The sequence below is a fragment of the Pseudorca crassidens genome, chromosome 4 (assembly GCF_039906515.1).
Source record: "Pseudorca crassidens isolate mPseCra1 chromosome 4, mPseCra1.hap1, whole genome shotgun sequence".
Lineage (NCBI taxonomy): Eukaryota > Metazoa > Chordata > Mammalia > Artiodactyla > Delphinidae > Pseudorca > Pseudorca crassidens.
In genome coordinates, this window is record NC_090299.1 from 10117854 (window position 1) to 10139622 (window position 21769).

A 21769-nucleotide genomic window follows, 5' to 3' on the forward strand; every position below is an offset into this window, starting at 1 on the left:
TGGAAGATCCATGCATGGAAAAATGGCATAATATGTATCCTAGTTTTATTTATTTCATATGTATACAGCAGTATAAAATAATATATTACATTTACACTCATTTTACTTAGGTATCATTATAGCATTCACAGTAACAAACACTATAGTTAAGATTTAAACTCATCTTTTGTTATAATACCCTGTTTTCACTCACAGATAACTGTCTCAAAAATGTGTTTAGAGCTGAAATTCCCTGCTTACTTTCAGCTCAAGGATGTATGGATGTATTGGAAGTCTGAGTTCTCTCATTCAGAAATTTTTGAGTCTCATGTGAAAATTCAATATTTTTGCATCATTAATGCATTATTTTCATGCAACTCAAAAACATCTGGAGTGTAAAACTTCAAACTGAGCATGTGACAAGTTTTCAAGAAATAAAAGCCATTTTTCTAATTTTACAAATACTTAAAAAATAACAGTGGTTAGAAATACATGCATGCACACTAAAGGTATTAGAATTTTAGTCATATTATTGCCTGCAATACTCTGGCGGCACCCATCTACCAGCATTCTCAAAGAATGCTATAATCTAAAACCTATGCCAAGTTTTAGAAGAAAACAAAAATACTCTACCAAACAGTAGTTTCACAAATTACTGTCTAAGGATTTTTGTTTGACCTAGCAGAGGGATATTTCTTGAAATGCTAACAATATATAAAATAATTTTACTACTCCATGGCATAAAAAATATGGAATTTTGTCATTTTCTGTTTTTCCTTGTTAAAAAGGAACATAAAAAGGATGTTAAGTGCAAAGCCTTTACCACTACAAAATTAGAGTTGAAAAAGATAAATAACCCAAGAAATTGCAATATGAAAAATATAAGATTTTCAGAAAAATTATCAAGTATATCAATGTTTTCAGTATTTTTGAACTCCTTGGGTATTAAACACACACACAGAAATATAAAGGGGAGAAAAAAACCACATGCAATGACAAATAACTGCTATTATCAGTCAGTAACTTGAGTAATTTTCTTTATCCTACTTAACACTTGCAACATTCTGACTGAATAACTATATTAAAGATGAACTTTACGCCAGTAAATAACTTTTGGAAGGTAAAATGGTACAATTAATGCACAGTTATTAAAATTTATGTCAAAAATTGTGAGAATTTTCTTTCCACCTCTTACAGGAGATGCAGGAGGGTTTCTACATTACAAACGACCCAACAGCAAATTATAGCACTATTAAGAAATGAAACAGGAGAAAAAGTAATTAAAATCTTTAAATCTTCTACCATAGCACTTAATTTGCAATGTTTGATAAAGGCATTGCATTTAATATCTTCATAAAATAAAATATGCATATTTCCTTAGTATTTACCAAGAAAGATGATACTTATAATTATGCAGACATCATTATATCTGTAAAGTAATTCTGATGTGATATTTAAATATTTGATTTAAAATGATGTCACAAACTTATGTTCACAAGTTAAAAATTAGAATTTTACATACAGATGGAATATTTCTAAAAATTGTCATTTGACATACCTCTGAAACATCAAGACACTGTTTCCACAGAAAAATATTGACTTTTACTACTCTAAAACTAGCCATGTTAACAAGAAGTAAATGTCATGATTATTTTCTGAAATAATTAATTGATGAAATACTGTCTAATAATTTGGGTATTATTTTCCTTTGATATGTGTACAATTATGGAAGATTGGATATTAGGATGACTAGATTAATTATAAAACTTATTCTAAAATTCCTTTTCATACAAATCTCATAAATGTTTGTTTGAAAAACTTCATTATTGATTGGTTGCATCCTTGCATCTCAAGGTTCCCCTCACTGGGAGAAAACATTTTGATAAATGTTTAATAAAATCATATCTTTACTCTGTTGTAACTTCTGACTTATTCTGGATGCAATAGATACATTAATAGCTAATCTTTTACTATTTTTTGTTTAAATAATTCTAGTTATCCCACAGATTAGGTAAAAATTTTGTGTTTTTTTGTTTTTGTAGATTGATGATAAAATTTAAGAACTAAAATGCAAATTAGTATAACAGGTTACTATAATATATTAAAAAACAAATAGACAAATATATGGTATGAGAAGTTGGTTCAAGGGAAATTATACACAACGATATAAAGGATTAAATAATTAAATAAAATTTCTTTAAGTCAAATGAATTAATATAGCTGTTACATAGGAAGTGAGTATAACCTTATTTTCAGTGCGTGTAATAAGGCAGATGGATATGAGTTTCCCCCATAACTGTAAAATGGTGAGTGAAAAGTTTTAATTAAAGCAGAGTGATTCAACAAGAAAATAATTTTCTTGTTTAAAAAGCAGTTACAACCAACAGACTTTTTTCTAGTTAAATTATATAAAAATGTTTCCTTACTAAAATAGTCTATCATTCAAAATATTAATGTAGTAATGCCAAAATTTTAAGAAAAGCTTACTGCTGGATCTAGTGAGTGTGTGTGCTTTATGTGTCGTATGTGACAAATTAGCTTCATTTATTTTTAAAGGGTCCCCAAAAGGCTGGAACATCACACACATTACTTTGATATATAAATTGGGATTATGACATATTAATGTCTAATCTGATAAGAAAAATGAGTGATACCAAGATATCACTCAAATATACACATCAAGGACCTAGGAATATATGTATGCATTTTAATGTCAAATCTAGGAAAGTATTCCCATTTAGATGACATAAAATTAGGTGGAAAACATTTGTTACGTGCTAAGTTTAGTCTGTTCTTTAATAACATAGCATGATTCAAACTATCATCGAACATAAGATCTGTTAAAATTAAGGGAAATATTTCAAAATCAGTCTGCAATTTGGGTTTGGCAAACATTTAGACATAATGTTGAGGGAGTTTTTAGAGGGGAACTGTGACAGATCTGGTTTTTGCTTAGAAGATTATCACATCCTCTGATTCTTCTCTTTCTTAATTGTACTTCAACAAGCAAGAAACAGTATAATAAAAGGAAAATATGTAAAAGAAAGGAAAATGCATCTTACTGAATTTAATAATTAACCTTGTTGACATAAACATGAAAAGCAAACTTCACTTTTCAAGGCCCACTCATGAAGAATTTTCTCATTAATAAAACACTGACTACATTTAAGCTATAAAATTTTCACATATAACACTAAAAGAGTAATGTACCATGTTTCTGTCTCCAAATTTATGTAATTTGTTTTAAATTTAGAGATCCTTTATATCTTATGGTTATTCTTTACCAGTTCAGATATTTATGTACCTCTATATATTCATATAGAGTTATAGATTTTATATGCATGTGTTATTAGAAGTCACAAAACTATGTAAAACTATGTAAAATAAAACTTTGTGTGAATTATATGATTGAAGAACTTCATTTAAAATAATAATTTTCAATTACATATTTTACACCACAGAATGTACAGACACACCCAGTGTTGTTTTTTTTTTCCTAACAACAGATACAGGTGAATTTATAGATTCTTTATAAAATCTTTAAATGATTCTAAATTCAAAGCCATAGAAATAGAATCGAAATAATGTAGATTGTTAGATATTTTGATAATACATGTTCAGTGCTCCTCTGATAACATCGACAGCTATATCTTTGGCATTGAAAATCAGTACGAGTTCTTGACAAAATTTTGCAGCTTAGAGCTTCATTTTCTTTTAAACAAGGAAAAACAGGGTTGAATAAGATACAAAAACTGGAAGGAACAATTAATGATTATTTTTTTCTTAGTAAGTTTATCTTTGGGACCCTGAATTACCTTTTACTTTATTATATGATGTGGACTGTATGAATCCATTTAAAAACCAACTAAGTTGTACCACATTTTAGGAAAATTATATAATATAATATATATATTTTATATTTATTTAGAAGCTTTGAAATAGTACAGTAAACACTTTGCAACACGGTGTATAAACTACAGAATGTCTTTGATATTTTGTGGGTCTTCAGAATACAACATTTTTTATAACCCACAGGTGAAAAGAACATAATCACAATCTCTCTTGTAAAGTTGGAATAGTTTGGGGAACACTTGATCACACAAAAATAATATAAAACAGTCAAGTTTAAAACAGTGATATTGCATTTATAATGCACAAATTTCCTTTATCTTTATAACTGGCTTCTCGTGGTGAATATAAACATCTAAAGGGCTCAGTGACATTTGGAGAGAGAAAGATATATAGTGCTGTAAACAGGCACACACTGATCGGAGAGGCAAAATCAGTTGCCTAAAGTTTCTACAGTTCTGCACATTTCAACTCATTTCTCAGGCCTGCTGAGAGCAATTAGGTCCTATAATTGGCCGTAATGACTCCGCTGGCAATCTAATACTCAGTTACACACAACTAACTGGATGGCCAAGATAATGAAGTTGAAAAGTTGATGCTTTTGTTGGTCGACTTTGTGCAAATCATGCTGCTTCAGGTAAGTCCTGTAGAATTGACTAGCATATCCTTTTCCGTGCTGTGAAAAAGAAAAGAAAAATACTCTAAGAGAAACAGCCTGACTGTTGGTGTTTAGAATTGCACAGTATTGTAAAAGAAGCAAATACAGCTGGAAACAAGTTGTATCCCCCTACCAGACCCAGGTAGTGTGTCACCTTGGCTTCTAATAACCACAGTCATTCTGTTGTTTGGGTTTCTGAAAATGACAATTTTGACATTTATACAAATCAGTTTTGCATGGGAAACGTGAGCTTTATATACCAACCCTCAATTATGCGATTAACTTTTTAAAGTTATCTACAAAACAATCCCTACTTCACTATTTATGCACAATCAGAATAGAGGAAAAAATTGTGGTCCTTACATTTCTAGAACAAGTCTTTAGAATATCTATGATAAGTGGTTATATATTTAATTTAACAAGCTCTAAGTTAAATCTATTTATAATAGATTTATATATAGATTTATTAAATCTATTTATAATAGATTTATATATAAATCTATTAAATCTAAACCTATTAAATCTACATATAATAGGAGAAAACTGTACCAGGAAGTGTTCATGTAGTTAAAAATTAAAGGATGATTCACATTTTTGATGTTTATTTTATCTAATTTTTTTAGAATTATATAAAAACCAAATCTTTTTATGGCCTATAATTTTGTAAGGTAAATTTATCCCCTGAAAGGAATCAGTTTTCTTCTAAGGTGGGAATAGGCGAAGGGGAGAAAAAGATATTATTGAATGTGGCCCAGTCTTATAAAATGAATTATGAAGCAGGATGTCCAGATTCAATCATTCAGAATTTATGATCTTAAGTATTTAATTTATAATGATAAAGGATACTTCTTCCCACTTATTCATAATCTTTGTGATATTTGACCATGAGCACAATGAGAACAGAGACTGCATCTCCTAGATCAGTGTCTGGGACATAAGAGATGTATAATAAAAATGAGCTAAAAATCAAGATGGTTCAATTGTGATTAAAAAACACATATATGTGTGTCTCATTAAAAAATAAGTACAACATTAAGTAGCATAACTGAATTGTTTCAAACTGGTGAAAAGTTACTTTTTTTGTTGTCTTCTACGAATGTAAGAACATGCTGATGAGTTCACTTCCTCTCCTACGGTATTTCCACTCATTTCAAGTAGATTTTCTAGTTATATATTTTTTTAATTTATTTTCCCTGATTCTCTCATTTATTTTTCCTCACAAACTCAGTTTCTGACCAGACCATCAAGCATTTCTTCATTAGTTCACCTTTTAGCAAAAATACATCAATTAAAATTGTAAAAATCAGGTACCACCACTGACAGAAATCAAAGTGAAAATGGTAGCTATTATAACTTACCTGGTCATAATGCTACAAAGAGTATTCTATTATATAAGCAAATAGAAACTTCACTCTTTTAAAAGAATAGAATCTTATTTTCCTATGCCTTTGAATTCAAATTCTCTGCTTCATGATAAACTTTATAAATATGAATGATTTACATTTTGTTTATGTCAATCAGGATTTAAAATTCTCAAGTAAATTAAAATATTTAGCCATCACAGAAACTCGGGTTTATAAAATGAATTGGAACAAATAATTATAGTGATCAAATAACGTATTGTCTAAACTGCACAATTGTGTAGCTGAAAGGGAGCATTATTAATAACTACACAAGGTGTAATCTTGCACTTTTCTGGACAACCCAGAAAATATCATCATCTTACAAATAATATAATTTTTTTCAAAATAAGTTGGAGATATTACTTACAGTTTGAAGTTTTTCTTAAACAGTATAAATCAGAAACTACTGATTTTTAGGAAACATTCTACTAGTTCAAAATAAAAAAGAAACTCAGTAATGACCTATACTCAACCTATAAACTAACTCATTATGTGAAAAAAATGAATACACTGAAAAGCTACTTCTTAGTGTAAATGCAGAGATTAGTCAACCTAACACACGTTTAAATGAGTAAAATATTTCTCATTAGGTTAAAAGATTACTTATAGGGGGCTTCCCTGGTGGCGCAGTGGTTGAGAGTCCACCTGCCGATGCAGGGGACACGGGTTCGTGCCCTGGTCCGGGAAGATCCCACATGCCACGGAGTGGCTGGGCCCGTGAGCCATGGCCGCTGAGCCTGCGCGTCCGGAGCCTGTGCTCCGCAACGGGAGAGGCCACAACAGTGAGAGGCCCGCGTACCACAAAAAAAAAAAAAAAGATTACTTATAAAATAAGTTATTAGCCTAGATATTATACGTTCATTTGATTTAATTAGGATACAGAAAGAAATCGTGTTATTAAAGTGGTTCACTGTTACAAGAACACAGATGTTTAGCATATAATATACTCAATATCTGAAATATAAACACAAGCTTAAAAGGTATATTTTATTACTGCTTAGGCTTACATGTGTGCTGCTTTTATTTAAATTGCACCTATTTCAGTAGTTCTCCGAATAATATAATCACCTTTCGTTACATTTACCTCTTCCCATCTATCTGTTAATTCAGGAATGCAAATCTGAATAGGACAAGTGTAAGGGCTGAAGTTGAAGGTCAGAACAAATTAGAATAGAGAGGGAAGATTTCCTTTATTTCAAAAGCTAATTTCCCGAATGTTAAGGATTGCTAGACAAGCTAGAGAAGATAAAATATATTATTACTAAAGTTACAGTCATATACATTTTGTTTCAAGGCTTTTTTTTTTTTTTGTCCCACAGGCCTAGCCATTCCGCGGCATGTGGGATCTTCCCGGACCGGGGCACGAACACGTGTCCCCTACATCGCGGACTCTCAACCACTGCACCACCAGGGAAGCCCCCTGTTTCAAGGTTTTTAAAAGGTGAGTCTGAATACTGAAAAATCATTGTTCTTTGGGGGATATATGGGTTAATGTTGGAAGTAGGACACGTATATAAGAGACAAATTGACGCTATTATATTTTAGAGTCCGTACCAAGGACAATTATTCTACAGTATTAACGATTATGGTCATGCATTTGTTAAGCATTTCAGGCTAGAGAGTATGGGTCAAATACATTGAATCTTCATGCTTTCTGTTGTATTCTGTATATGTTTTGGAATTATCAAAGCATAGTTGGAGAATTTCTGCTTTTTCTTTTCATTTCGCAGATGCATTTTTCCTTAGCTATTCATCAGCATGTATAGGGATTTGGTTACTTGATATGAATAAAATATTTTATTTTAATTCAAGTCAAAAGTAATAGAAAAAGGACTATTAGCATTCCTTTTTTTATAACTATGTCAATTCTTCCTTAATTATATGTTTTAAAAAAGCTGTACTTATAAGTATTTACAAAATATATATATTTTGTAGAATTACACATATTTACTTTAAAAATTCAAAAATAAAATAAAATTCATTAAAAATTTAAAATTCAAACAGCACAGAAAAAGCCAAATAAGAATAAAAGCACTCAAAAATACCCCAAAAATGATAACTGCTGCTAACAACTTTGTGACTATCTTTCCAGATACTGTGATTCCAGATTACTGGAATTTTAATTAATTAATTAATTTGTTTGTTTTTACCTCTATTTATTCATTCAATGCATTTATTCTTCAAAGTGAGTCATATAAATGTTACATTTAACACATTTATCTTACTGCCTAAACTACAGATGAAAAATTACTATTAATGGAGAAGAGATTCAAATATCTACCTTTTATAATTTAGCATATATATGTGTGTATATATTTAACATGTATATGTATGTATATTTTCAGCATGTACATACTATTTTAATGAAAGTTCCATGATGCATATTTTTCCTTATACTGTGGAATCGTGTTACTGCCTTTGGTAATTTGTAAAATCTGATATTAAACTGTTGGACATTTAAAAATTCTGATGAATGACTTAAGAAGACTGCCTGTAAATATGTATGTTGCAAAATAAAATTGAAAAACATCACCAGCGATATTCTATTTCTTCAACATACTATAGTTTACTAAAAATCTGGTGAAAAATAATTTTGTATAATATATTAAAATGACAATTTAATCATTTGAATATTCACATTCCTCTACTTGCGTGGCAGGAAGCATAATACTCTTTATACTTTATGACAGCGTAAATCACAGAAGCTAAAGTAATCAATAAAGCTTATGAAGTGATCTAATCTATTTCTGCCACTGAAAGAAAGAACAGCCTTCAAATATCCCGGATGATGGAGACTCTCCACTACAGTGAAAAACTTCTAGAAGCTGAGATCAGTAAGCTACTCGGGAAGTCATTCAAATGTTTCCTGAGCCTCAGGGTCAGGACACTTCTTTATGTATAAAGTGAACCTACGGTACAAGAGTTTAAGCCCATTACCCCTTGTAGGAGTCAGAAACATCTACTCTCTGTTCCCTGTGTGAAAGCACATCATAAACTGAAAGATCATTTAAAAGTAAGCCCCATTAGAGATCTGTCCAGCGAATAATCAGTTCTTTTAACTTTCCTCTGTCTTATTCTTGAACCATTTTTGAAGATTCTCTTCAAATATGTCTCTAAAGAGTTTTTTTTCTGTTTAACCCTAAAGTGCTGAGATGAGCATAGTTGTGTTAACTATTAAAATGGGTCGCTGCTTTGTCTTTGATCTTCCCACTGGAACGCCCTTATATTTGCTTTTATTTTTTTAATATAGTTGTATCTTGTTCATATTGTAAATGTTTTCCTCCTCTCAAAAAATTACAAAAATATTTGAAATTAAGTATGTATATAATTTAAAAAATTACATGCTATGGTTTATTATGAATTATAAAGACTGAAAGCCTTCTGTTAGTATAATATAGACTGTCTTTCTGTCTAATAATTGTAGCTCAGAGCAATATAAACTTGCATTCTTATATTTATTTCATAATGTTCACAGCATCCTCATGTTAAATTTCCTTTCATCAAACAATATGCCTTTTTATTCTAGTTTGACAGTTAAGAGATTATAGAATATATCTAGAAAGCAAGAGTTCATTTGAAGGAGGTGATTCCCATTTGTAAACTTGATTAGTTTTTTAGAAAGGAAACTTTTTGAAATAAATGACTCAAATAAGACTTCAGACCACTCACCTAAGAAATACATCGTAAAGCCAAGTGTTTATTTTTAGTTTAGTCTATATATGTACGCAATGCTTACAACATAATTTGCAATTATTAAATGCCTATTAAATTAAAAGATAAATCCATGGGTATTTTAAGGGATAAGAAATCGGTAAGTGTAGTTTTGTGGATTAGAAATGTACATCAATAAATGCATCCTTTCTAAGATAGGAGACAAACATATTGAGCATAATATTCTCTTTATAGACATTTTAGCTCTAGAAATTCTGGCACCCCTAAGTGCCAGAACGTAGTTACCAAAACTGCTATTTTTTAGTTGTGATAGAGACTGTATATGAACTTGAGGTCACAAAATAGAAATGAATTGGACTTCATTTGCTTACTAAGAATGGTGTGGGCAAAGACAGAATTAATTTCATAAGCTGCAAGCTACCCTTGAGATCAAGCAGTGTTCATGCACTGTGCAAAGCCCTATATGTACCACCTGTGAAAATTACAGTATTTAGTATTACAAATGGAGCTTATTTTTAAACCACATTTTGTTGTTAGTTAAAAGACTTCATAGCCTTGAAAATAGGGGCTTCTATCTGTCTACAAGTAGAATCCAAAAGTATGGCAGAATACCATTACCTTCACATAGCTTTGTTTGAGCAAGTGAGTCTCCCCAAACATCATGAATTTCTTGTAGATAGAAAATCCATAGGCTTTTAGAAATTTCTATATACTTGTATGTGTTTGTGTGTATGTGAATATGTGTGATTTAAAACTACCTTCTTATTAAGGCAATAGTACATTCACCAAGAAATATCTACTCTATGGGTTACTGCAACCTTGTCAACTACCATTAATATATATATTTTTAACATTTTTATTGGAGTATAATTGCTTTACAGTGTTGTGTTAGTTTCTGCTGTATAACAAAGTGAATCAGCTATATGTGTACATATATCCCCATATCCCCTCCCTCTTGCATCTCCCTCCCACCCTCCCTATCCCACCCCTCGAAGTGGTCACAAAGCACTGAACTGATCTCCCTGTGCTATGTATTAACAGGGTAGGTGTAATTACAGTAACTCAATTTTGTTTGGTTTAAAAATCTTTGTCTCTAATTAATTACTTTAATTAAGAGTGCTTTAAAATCTACAACAAAAACCAGTGATAGTATATTAACTCCTTTAATTAGACAATATACTTTGATTATTATCATTACCTGAATTGATTTAAGCAAGATATCAAAAAACACATGGTAATCATCTAGACACAAAAATTGTCAATATTCTAAATATCTTTTTAAATGCTAAAGAAATAAACTTTTATATTAAAATATTTGTTTAAAAAAACTTAGCATGACAATGTACTTGCATTTTATAGATTGAATGGATGTATTCCAAACTTACCTAGAAATGTCAAAAATTATGCCTTGAAAGCTTAACAAATTTTTCCTGAGGGCGAAAAAAGTAATAGGACATGACCCTACCAAGAACACTTTGGTCACCATCCAGGCTCTCTTTGACAAACAAAACCCCCTTGCCTGAATGGTATCTTAAAATCAAGTCTGGAGACTGAATTCTTTTTAAATGCTCCGCCCCTACATTGGCATATATTTAGGAAATGGAACTCTCTAACACATATTGCTCTCCATGTTTATAATATCATTGAAAAAATTTCTGGAATTCTTTACCATAATGCACTAAAATGTGGAAACTTATTTTTTCCACAACTATTTGAAAATTGCATTCTTTAGCTGGCAATAAAGAAATACCCTTGAAACTTCTTTTGAAGAAAATCCACTCAATTAACTCTTACTTTAATAATGACAAAAGATCTTTCATTTAACTTAGACAAATACCTTGATTATGTGTCTCTACATTCTAACAAGACATCCATATGCTTCTTTAAAGAATAAATGGTTCCTTTTTTCTTCTTTGAGAATTATGGAGCTGATATTTACTGACATTTAGATACTTATATTTCTAGTAGTTTCCTTCAAAACAATATTATAAGGAGATCAAATTAGTTACTTCCCTGTAAGGTTGAAATTAGCATTAATTTTCCAAGTAAAGGTTTGGAAAATTCCTGCAAGGCATTAGTTATTCCTCTGAGTATAGGGATGTTATACCTGTTTAGACTTATTTGCAACAAACAACATCACTGTATCACAATATTAAACCAACTACTAGTGACATGCACAACTTTGTCTTCTATATGAAAACCAAGCAGAGAAATTCCAGCAATGAAAGATAGGGAAAACTTAAGAATAAATACATAAGATCTTCATTTAAAAAATACATAGCCATGTATCTAATTTATTAACCACTAATAGCCTACTTAAATAGTGATAAGATTTCAAAATAATTCAACTAACACTTTAGATAACTAAGCCATGAAAATAAGTGGAAAATCTTCTGGGCTGGTAAATAAAATACTAATAGCACAATTTTTACAAGGTTATTTTCAAAAAAGAGACACAACACACATGACTTAGAAACAGAGTGTAGAAGTATGGCTATTTATTTAATATACTTGATGATCTAACTTCCCCTAACATCATTCAGTTGCTTCTATGTCAAAGCAAATAGCAGATTAATAACAGGAACTGCAGGCTCAGAAGGGTTGAAATCTGACTCACTGAAAAGTGAAAGCTAACCACTGGTTTTCTGTATCTAGAAAAACATCCCCACACTAAACAGGTTAGGAACCCAAGACTACAGGTGCCAATAACTTCTTAAGCAGAGTTGCCAGATAAAATACAGGGTGTCCAGTTACAGTTGAATTTCAGATAAACAGTGAATAATTAGTTAGTATACATACCCCCCACGCAACATTTGGGTGTCATGTATTTTTATTTGTTAGATCTGCCAACCATATCCTCAAGATATCAGCTACATGATAGCACAGATGATACTAGTTACCACTGAGGAGAATGCTCAATGCTGTTTTTCCTAGAAAAATATTACACTATATTCTCTAATTAATTTGTAGAACTGTAGTTCATATAATATATTTTGTACATATTTCCATGTAAAATGATTTTAAAATTAAGATGTAAGAATTCAAAAGGAGATAAAATATAAAAAATCAGTTATCTATTATCATAGATGAACACAATCTTGTCATTTAAATTTTTTTGTATTATAATTAAATTTTAACCTTGATTTCAATTGAAGTATTTGTTTTTGTGAGGTAGATATAGCATATTTGATAAAATGTCCTTTCTTCTTTGCATAAGAACCATACTTTTTAATTATTTATTCTAAAATTTAAATCTAAATATACATTCTAATTTTAGTTCTATTCTAGAAACTCATTAAACTACCTCCCTCTTGGCCCTTCAATTTAATCTAGAATCAGATAATTAGAGATTTGAAAACCGATAAGCAGTGAATCAAACTCAGATTTAAAAACATCACAAAAATGCAAATTTGTTAAAATAAGATCACTACCATGCTTGTTAAACATTAAAAATCATTTTAGTTATGTTCTAATTAAATGACAAGAGTTAAATTCTTACACAGTTATATTACATTCCATAACTTTAAACTTTGTGTTTGATTAGGGTTTTTCCTAATTACTGCAAATATTTAACCACCTAATAAAGTCAATAAAAGTCATGTTATACATTTACTATTTATGAAAAGTATCACAATAAATCTAGGAAAAAGTTCAAGTTTTAAATAATTAACCTGTTAAGGCCAGTATTTGTTTAAATAATTAACCAGGTTAAATAGTATTTACAATGTATATTTATATATAACATATCTACAACATTATTAAAATATGACTAAAGTACAAATGTACCTACATGTCTCGTAATAAAATTCTCACAGAACAAAATAAAAATGTTGTATCCTTGTTTTAAAAAAAGTATCTGAGATACTCTTTAGTTGCCACAATGCCATAAAGAAAAATCTGAAAATAACTTGTGCAATACTGATGATAAACAAAAATACCAAAGGCTTAAAAACTGTTACATGAAAACCCCAGGAACCCAAAGGAAAGCCAGATAAATTACCTCTAGCCCTGGTTATCCCGTATTACAACAGTCTCCTGCTTATACTCATATCTACAGTGGATCCCACTTTATGTTCATGTATAAGATTACCTCATTTTTACTTAATGTTTATGTATATGTTTGCGAATTATATGCGACAGACAACTGAAAAGAAATAGACTGTGAAATTAGCAGTTGGTGATATTGAAATATGAGGATTAAGGAGTTATTAAAGAGAAAGCAATCATTCAGAAAAAAAATAAATAAATAAAAAATAAAAGAGCTAGTAGCAGTATATGTAAGGCCAGAATAAAAGAACATGAAAATCAAGGAACGTTGAAAAATGATGAAATCCAGGAGAGTGTATGTTAGGAGTGGAAATGGTTAGGTTTTGGGGGGTTGTTTGTTTGTTTGTTTTGCCATTCAGAGATTACTATAATTATATTAATTTATGTAAATTGGGAAGATGCCTAAATAACTAAGGAGAAAAAGAAATGCACTCGCTTCCTTGGTTTCAGGGTGGTTCATTTATTGATTAATTGATGTAGTCTAATATGGCTTTATGGGTATTTACTTTGCTCCAGACAAAGTTCTGGGATTTGAGACTGTAAAATGAATACACATGGATTCTTCCCTAAAAGATCTACCAGTCCAATAGGCTAACAATTGTTTTATAGGATAGTTTAACAATAGCAATTACATATAACATCTATAACAAGTTACAAGAAGATTGGATATATCTCTTTGTCTGGGAAGGCTTCCCATTAAAGGTAAAAGGAGTTGAATCTTGATGGATGAGTAGATGGCCAAGCAGCCGGGGTGGGAGTGGTTTTTCCAATGAGAGAGCATTCCAGAGGGAGAATGGAATGTCAAAGTGCAAGGGCCTGGGAAAAACAGTGTATCAAGAAGCCTACAATCACTGAATGGCATGAAACTAAAAAATGTAGGCAGGGTTTAAACAAAAAACTTTTAAAGCTAATAACAGCGTGAACGTTATTGCAGCCGAAACAGAAAGCCTCTCAAGATTTTTAAAGAGGAACATATTAAAGTCAAATGTCTATGAATATAAATAAATTCTCTAATTATTTGACAGTGGAAGCCAGACAGAGAAGTAGAGGGGTTTTCATTAATTTTTGTGAATTAGGAAGAAATGACTGGGTTCGGGGAATGCAAAAAAGAAAGTACGCCTGTGTCTTCTCACAGAGCCCAGCCGAGGATCCAGGGTTTATACTTTACACATCTGGAAATAGTTTGCATTCCATCACCCTAAATCTTCCAAAAGTGACAAAGTGTTCTGCAGTCAGAATGACTGCCTGGATGTTTCGTGGTTGATAACTCAATTCTAAGATAATTGTGACAGAAAAAAAGCAGTGATATGAGCTGCTCAAGGAAGTGATTCTATCCCATTGTCTCAAGCCTCAGGTTCTGTCAGCAGCAATTAAAGCCAGGAACCCGTAGAAAAGATGGGACATTTTTTTCCACAGATTTTAACAAAGAAAAATAAGGCATATAATGATCACAAATATTAAATACACTGTATAAGATTTATATATGATTTATGTAAGATTTTTATATGAATTTTTTTTAAAAATAAAATACTGCTTCAGGGTTTATTTTTTTCACAGAGAGACCCTCACAAGTAAATCTCACCCTAGGAACATCTGGTCTGCAACTCACAGAAATGGTGAAGACACAGGGACAAATTTAATCATGGCATTTAAAATAACGTATTTAAAGTGATTAAATGTCACATACATTTGATCAAATCTTTCCTATCCAAAAATAACTCCCGTTGTATCTCGATCTACTAGTATTTTCAGTTATCATCTTCCCTAGTATCTACTTTTCACTTCTAAAAATCTTAATTTAAAAAAGAAAGCATACTTGTTTTCTACACTGTCTCACAATTAATTGTGAGATTGGGGATGCAATCTTCTCCCAATCATGCAGTCTCAAGACCTGAGAACCATCCTTGATAACTACTTTCTTTGCCTTTTATTCTTACATTTATAATTCTAATACTATAATTTTTTTTCAGAACGTCTCTGATCCTTCCCCTATCATTCTCCGTCGGGCCTTTATTACCACAAAAATTGACAACGGCAGTAATGCTCTGCTAGTAAACCAAAAACAAAAATTAAACCCCATGTAACAAATCCTTACTGACTTTCTTCTAAATAGTCATAAAGATAAAAAGAAATAAGCACATATAATGCATGGAACTGGGCACTGGAACTTAGTTGTTAGGCCTCTTGTTTTCTAGGCAAAATCATGATACCTATGCAGAACTGATGGGAAGGTAGAAGACAGAAAACAGAGAATCATAAAATCAAGAGAATTACACCTGAGAGAGTTCAGTGAATAAGGCATAAACAAAAAAGTAAAGTTTGGGCAGTTTTTCAGGTGTTTCTCAAAAGGGCTTGTGACATCATTTGCTAGTTCTTTCTGACTGTGAAAGACAAAAATACAAAAATATAAATATAAGGGTAACTGAAAGAGTTTATCAGATAATAGGGTTTTAGGGAAGAAAAAGGAGGCAGGAAAATCTTTGGGCTTCTGCGTGTGAAGACTGATTTATGGCAGACATAGATATCTTTGGTATATCTTATAGAAAAACCCAATTTTCCACACTAATAGACTCTTTACATTTACTTTTTGTGATAATTTTAGGGCATTTGTGTCTCTCACACAGGGATATCAGAACTCTTTGGAGTAACAATATCTTGCCTAAGGCCAGAATTTATCTAAAGGGTTAGTACAATTGTCAAAATGTAGGTTAAGTCAAATTGGATATGGACATCTATTTGTATCACTTTAAAAAATTTTTGACCTGAAGAAATAGTCTTTATTTTTCTACAATCATCAAATATAATATGCTGCTTTCTATATGAAATAAAAATCAGTTGTTTCAAAAAAGAGTATTCTTTATCAGTTTATTTTTACTGTTCATTGCTCATAATCAAATATCTCCACTCATTGGACAAGTAAAATAATGAGAATACGAAATGTTTAAAGTTATAATCATGCTTCGTGACTAACATCTTATAAAACAAATAAAGCTTAGTCTTTACTGGGCATTATAACTTTGGTTCTCATCTATCCATTTCATTAGTTTCACAGATGAAAAAGAAAAATAGGGATACTGTACTTTTAAAGCATATGTATTATGTGAAAGGATATACACTGCAGATGTAAAATAGTGATATATCATGAAAAGAACATTTGGAGTCTGATTTTTCTCTGGGAGTAAAAGAAAGCATAATTAGTTCTATTTAAACCCAGAATTTAAATTTTCTCCATACTCAGGCTGATGTCATTGTTCCAATTTTAACTGAATATATGGTTGCCCTGAACACCTAATGAGTGCTTCCTTTGGGCCAAGCACTCACTGCTTTAAATATGTTAAATAATTTAATCTCCACAATGAGCTTTTGAGGATCTATGTCACAGATAAGGAAAATGAGTTACAGGAAGATTAAAGAAATTACAGAGGTCACACAGCTAGTAACTGGCTGGATCAGTATTTGAACCATGGCAGATTGGCAGATTGGCTCTATAACTGGAGCGCTTAACTACACACAACTTCTCTGATGTGAGGACCAGTATAGAGATCCACTCTTGTAATTCTGCAGCAGGCTATGTGTCCAAAGAAAGTACATGCATACTTTGAGAACAAAATCAGAAAACGATGTCTTGTGAAATTAAATGTTCCAAGCTATCGTAAAGTCAAAATGAATAAAATTAGTGATGCTTAGGAAAACCTATCCTGAAAATAATGACTAGAGTCTTTTTTAAATATTTACTAAGGACACCACAATCCAAGTAGGTGAGCAGGTGGTACTCCACATACATCATAAAGGAAGAGGAAAACTTTTCACTGGTATTGTAATATGTCCGAGGTTGGTTTCTTCATTTTTTTCAAAACCACTTCAAAGGAAGTTTGTATGAGGTATTATGAGGTATGGAGTGGAGAGATATCAATAATTGAAAATGCTTTTGCATGTTTCTAGCACGGCCCAGAGCAGATGACACTGAGATGACTTGATCCGAGTTGATTTGATCTGTGCAGGAGGTATAGTATCCTTATAGGATGAGGATGCCTGAGGCTTTGATCACTAGTAATGAAGTTGATCTGATGTCCTTTACACCTTCTCAACCACAGTTCTCATAGTATTTCTATTTTTCCCCTGGATATCTCCAGGAGTATTTCAGTTGATTGTTATTACATCTGTATTTTAAATTAAGATATTGATCCTATTTTCACATCAGTCTGTGATAAGAATCATTTTCCTATATGGCTGGCCTTGAGAACATTTACATAATCTAGATCTACGGCAGACAAAACTGAAGGCCACCATGCCTACAATATAGTATGTCTTCAATAATAAGTTTTCTTGAATGTGGGTCACACTGTTTTTGTCAGTAGCTTGGGAAGGTCAGTTTAAAACAGCTGGTTAAAAACCTTTTTACAGTTTCAAACTACCATAGCACTACTTTACAATAAAGAATAGTGTTATAAACAATAGGACCTATTGATATCTACCCCTCAGAATTAGAAAGCAGTTGAAATGTGAAAAACTTTAATAGATTTTTTAAAAGACATAGATTTAAAACGAATTTCAAAACAATATAATATACCCTTTGTAAATTATGTTAAATGCTTTTATTTAAAGCAAAGGTAATATTCCCCCATATTGAATTTTTTAGCACACCTTTTATAAGCATTAAGAAATCACAGTTCCTATGAAGAATTCCTACAAGGCAAGCAATTTAAGTTCTTAAGGATTATGTTTGTAGATTTCAAGGTCAATTTTAAGTCTGAGAGACGAAAATAAAATTATTCAATGTCAAGTATTTGCCTAAAAACAATTCTAAAGTAAGCCTGCATTAAAAAAAAAACAAAACTTTCCCAGTCACATTTCAATAGAGTCAATATTTTGTTGTTATAATTTGAGAAATAATTATCTTCCCACCGTTTCATAATATAATTTAAAAATATAGATTTCTCAAATCCTTAGTTTTAATTCAACTTCAAAGGAGTTAAAATTCACTCCAGTTTATCAATAAAAGGCATTTCTACATTGTCCACTACCAAAAACCCCTTTGCCTATATAAAATTGAGTATATTTATATAATCATAAAATATTCTCAAACATTTCTAAAATTATTTACTATAATCTGAAATTCATAGAGCTTATTTTATGACCCTTAATTGATGAGAAGAACTATCACTTTGTAACACTGGTTGTATATTTATGAAATTGTAGTGTGTCATTTCATCTTCTCATGCCTATAAAATAGGCACTCAGTAGTAGCTACTACTGTTCTTAAATCAAGCATTAATGTTTATCTAACACCATTCCCCCATTTGACTGTTTTCCCTTTCTTAAGTGCATGATTTATTCATGCCTCCACCCTTACCAAGCTAATGCTACATTTTAATTTACTCTCCAAAATATCAATCCAAGATATAATGATCATATATAGCCTATTTGCTATATCCTCCAAAATAATTAAGAAAGCACGTATCATCACTAGGTTTAAGGAAAGTAGGCCACTTGACCCTGAGTCACTAATGATAGCTGCTACAATTTTATTTGTAAGTCATTCCACAGTAACTGACACCAAGGATTTTCCTTAAAATTCAGCAGAGGATAATATGATACCAAAATGGAAAATTCTTATTATAAGAGAAATAAGCCAACTCAATAAAGAGAAGATTCAATATTTGATGAATATATTTAAAATATTTAAAATATCTTCATATAGATATTAAAATCTATAGTCATGTCTTTTATAAATTATTATATATAATATGAAGTCTTAAATCTTTAAGTTGTAATGCATACTTTTAATAGACATACTCTATGGTACTTATTGCATATATAAAATATACTAGACTTTTTCATACTCAGCTTTTGCACTATATATATTTTCCCAAATTTCCTTCTAAAACTAGGATTTTTAAATTTCTGTTCCTAGACATTTAATCATCCATTGCAATTCAGTGTGTGAGAGGGAAAAAAAGGATTTAGGAAGCCAAATGTTTCCTTCCCCAAATTCCAAAATATGAAAGATAAGAAGTCATCTGTGTAGAAACAGGAAGGAAAGGAAATATATAAAAATCCAAGCTTTCTCAATTGCCTTTCCTTTTCCCCTAGTAAAACTGAGCCCCATCCTTCACTCCTTTAAACCAGACCCAGTATTAGAAAAGCATTCTGTGGGAATACATCACAGGGCTAGAAAGTGCTATTCCGCCAAATTACAGTTGGCGTATGCATACGTTTGTAGTTTGTAAAGCTTTCTAGGTAATGTGCTTCCATTTCTCTTAGGAGCAAATACCAATGTCAAGGTCAGAATATTTATCTGTGAAATATTTGTTTAAACACTTAACATTTGTTTGGTCACCTCTCCCCTTTTCTTCTTAATTCACAGTCCCTCAATCCTTTAGAGTCTCTTCAGATAGGTTATTTTCCACAATGTTAATCTCTTTATTCAGAGTCTCCTTTAAGCACCATAGTCTCCAGTTTGCCACAATCCTCTAATCTAGGCTCAAAGAAATGCGAAATAGACGCATTTCAATTTTTCTACTCTTTTGTTATAATCTGGTATTCAAATCAACATATTTAAGTATTTGTTTCTGTAAAACACCACTAAGTTAACAGAAGATTATGTTTCAATCAAAGAGAAGATATAATGACAAGTATCAAGCATTTCTGAAATACTAGACATGATAAGAACTCCAAAGATAGTAACAGAAATCATATCCAAGGAGAAACATCCTAACTAAATTATCTTTTTAAGCTTACACACTGATATGTTTTAGCTATGATATTTGCTTTCCCTATATTATCAGAGAGACTAACCAGCTATTACATTTTAGTTAAACTCAAATATATTACATTAGTTCATTTATTCAAACTATGTAAATTTTAAAAACCAGAAAAATTAATCTTTGGTTAGAGCCCAGGACAGTGGTAACACTTTGGGTGGTAGTAACTGAAAGGGGACAGAATGGTGGACTTTTTGAGATCCTAGTAATGTTTTGGCTACTGGACACAGTACCCAGTTAGTGTGGTCACTGATTACACAGGTGTGCTCCTTTTGTGAAAATTTCTTGAGTTATACGTTTGTGATTTTTGTACTTGTCTATATGCATATTGTACATCAATCAAAAGTTTTAAAATAAAAAATAAAAGTGCGTTGCTATCAACAAACCTTATTTTAATCATGAATCAAATTAATTGTAAATGTAAATAATAGTTATGAGAAAATTATGGAAATTTGAACAACAGCCAATCAACGATAGCAAGAAAATTTTTTTGGAGGAATATTATTCCTGTGGTTATGTTCAACTTTATCTTTAATAAATATGCTGAAATATTAATGAATTAAACAGTAGGGTTTCTGGGTTTGCTTTAAAAATATGAAAGAAGAGGAAGTGTATTAGGTTTTGGATGAAACAAATTTGTCAAGAATTGATAATTGTTTAAGTGGAGAGTTTAGTAAACTATTCTCTTTTTTGAATAAGCTTGAAATTATCCATCATTTAAAAAATGTTTAAAAATATAACTTAGTAGAATGTATGTGCTGTACATAATATCATTCCCTATTACCATTGTTCTTACCAAAAAGATTGAGGTAATTCAAGAATCAATATATATTCACCAAAACAGATCTAGATTTCATGACCTCCAATGTAATCATCTGATGAATAATTATATGGCAAGTAAACCTTAAAACCACACTACTAGTGACTAGCAAGGGGATTGGTTCTGGCATCAGATTTATTAATAGTGAAAGAAAAAGGTACAATTATTTTATACTAATTTTACAGGTCAGTTTCAAGGTTTTCTATATATTTTTTTAAGAATAAAATGATAGCAACTGTCAAACTATAATTTTAACTCTCCAATCTATGGACCTATTACTCCTACCACCATTTTGATTAAACCTACATGTGAAGTATTATATTTTAAACACACCATCAGGTGTACATCATCAAGACAACTTATTACATTTACTTTATCTACTGTTGCCATTTTTGACTCAGAACTTTTTACCAATATGTTGCCCTTTGAGACAAAGCCCGGTGATGTTTAGTTAGGTATGAGAGAAGCTTTCTGCCCTGGCTATTTCTTTATCCAGGGTGATTCAAAATTTAACCCAGGAAATATACGTTTGATATTGATTTTATTTATGTATTACTTCTCGGCTTAGGACTTTTTT

General features: G+C 31.1%; 1 protein-coding gene across 1 annotated transcript in view; it reads right to left on the minus strand.

Annotated features, from left to right (window-relative positions):
* Positions 1-3636: 3636 nt before the first annotated feature.
* Positions 3637-21769, minus strand: part of PCDH10 (protocadherin 10) — a 39303-nt gene continuing 21170 nt past the window's right edge. Inside the window, exon 5 of the mRNA XM_067735072.1 lies at positions 3637-4504. Coding sequence (XP_067591173.1) covers positions 4485-4504 — 20 coding nt within the window. The 3' untranslated portion in view covers positions 3637-4484. The remainder of the gene's footprint in view (positions 4505-21769) is intronic.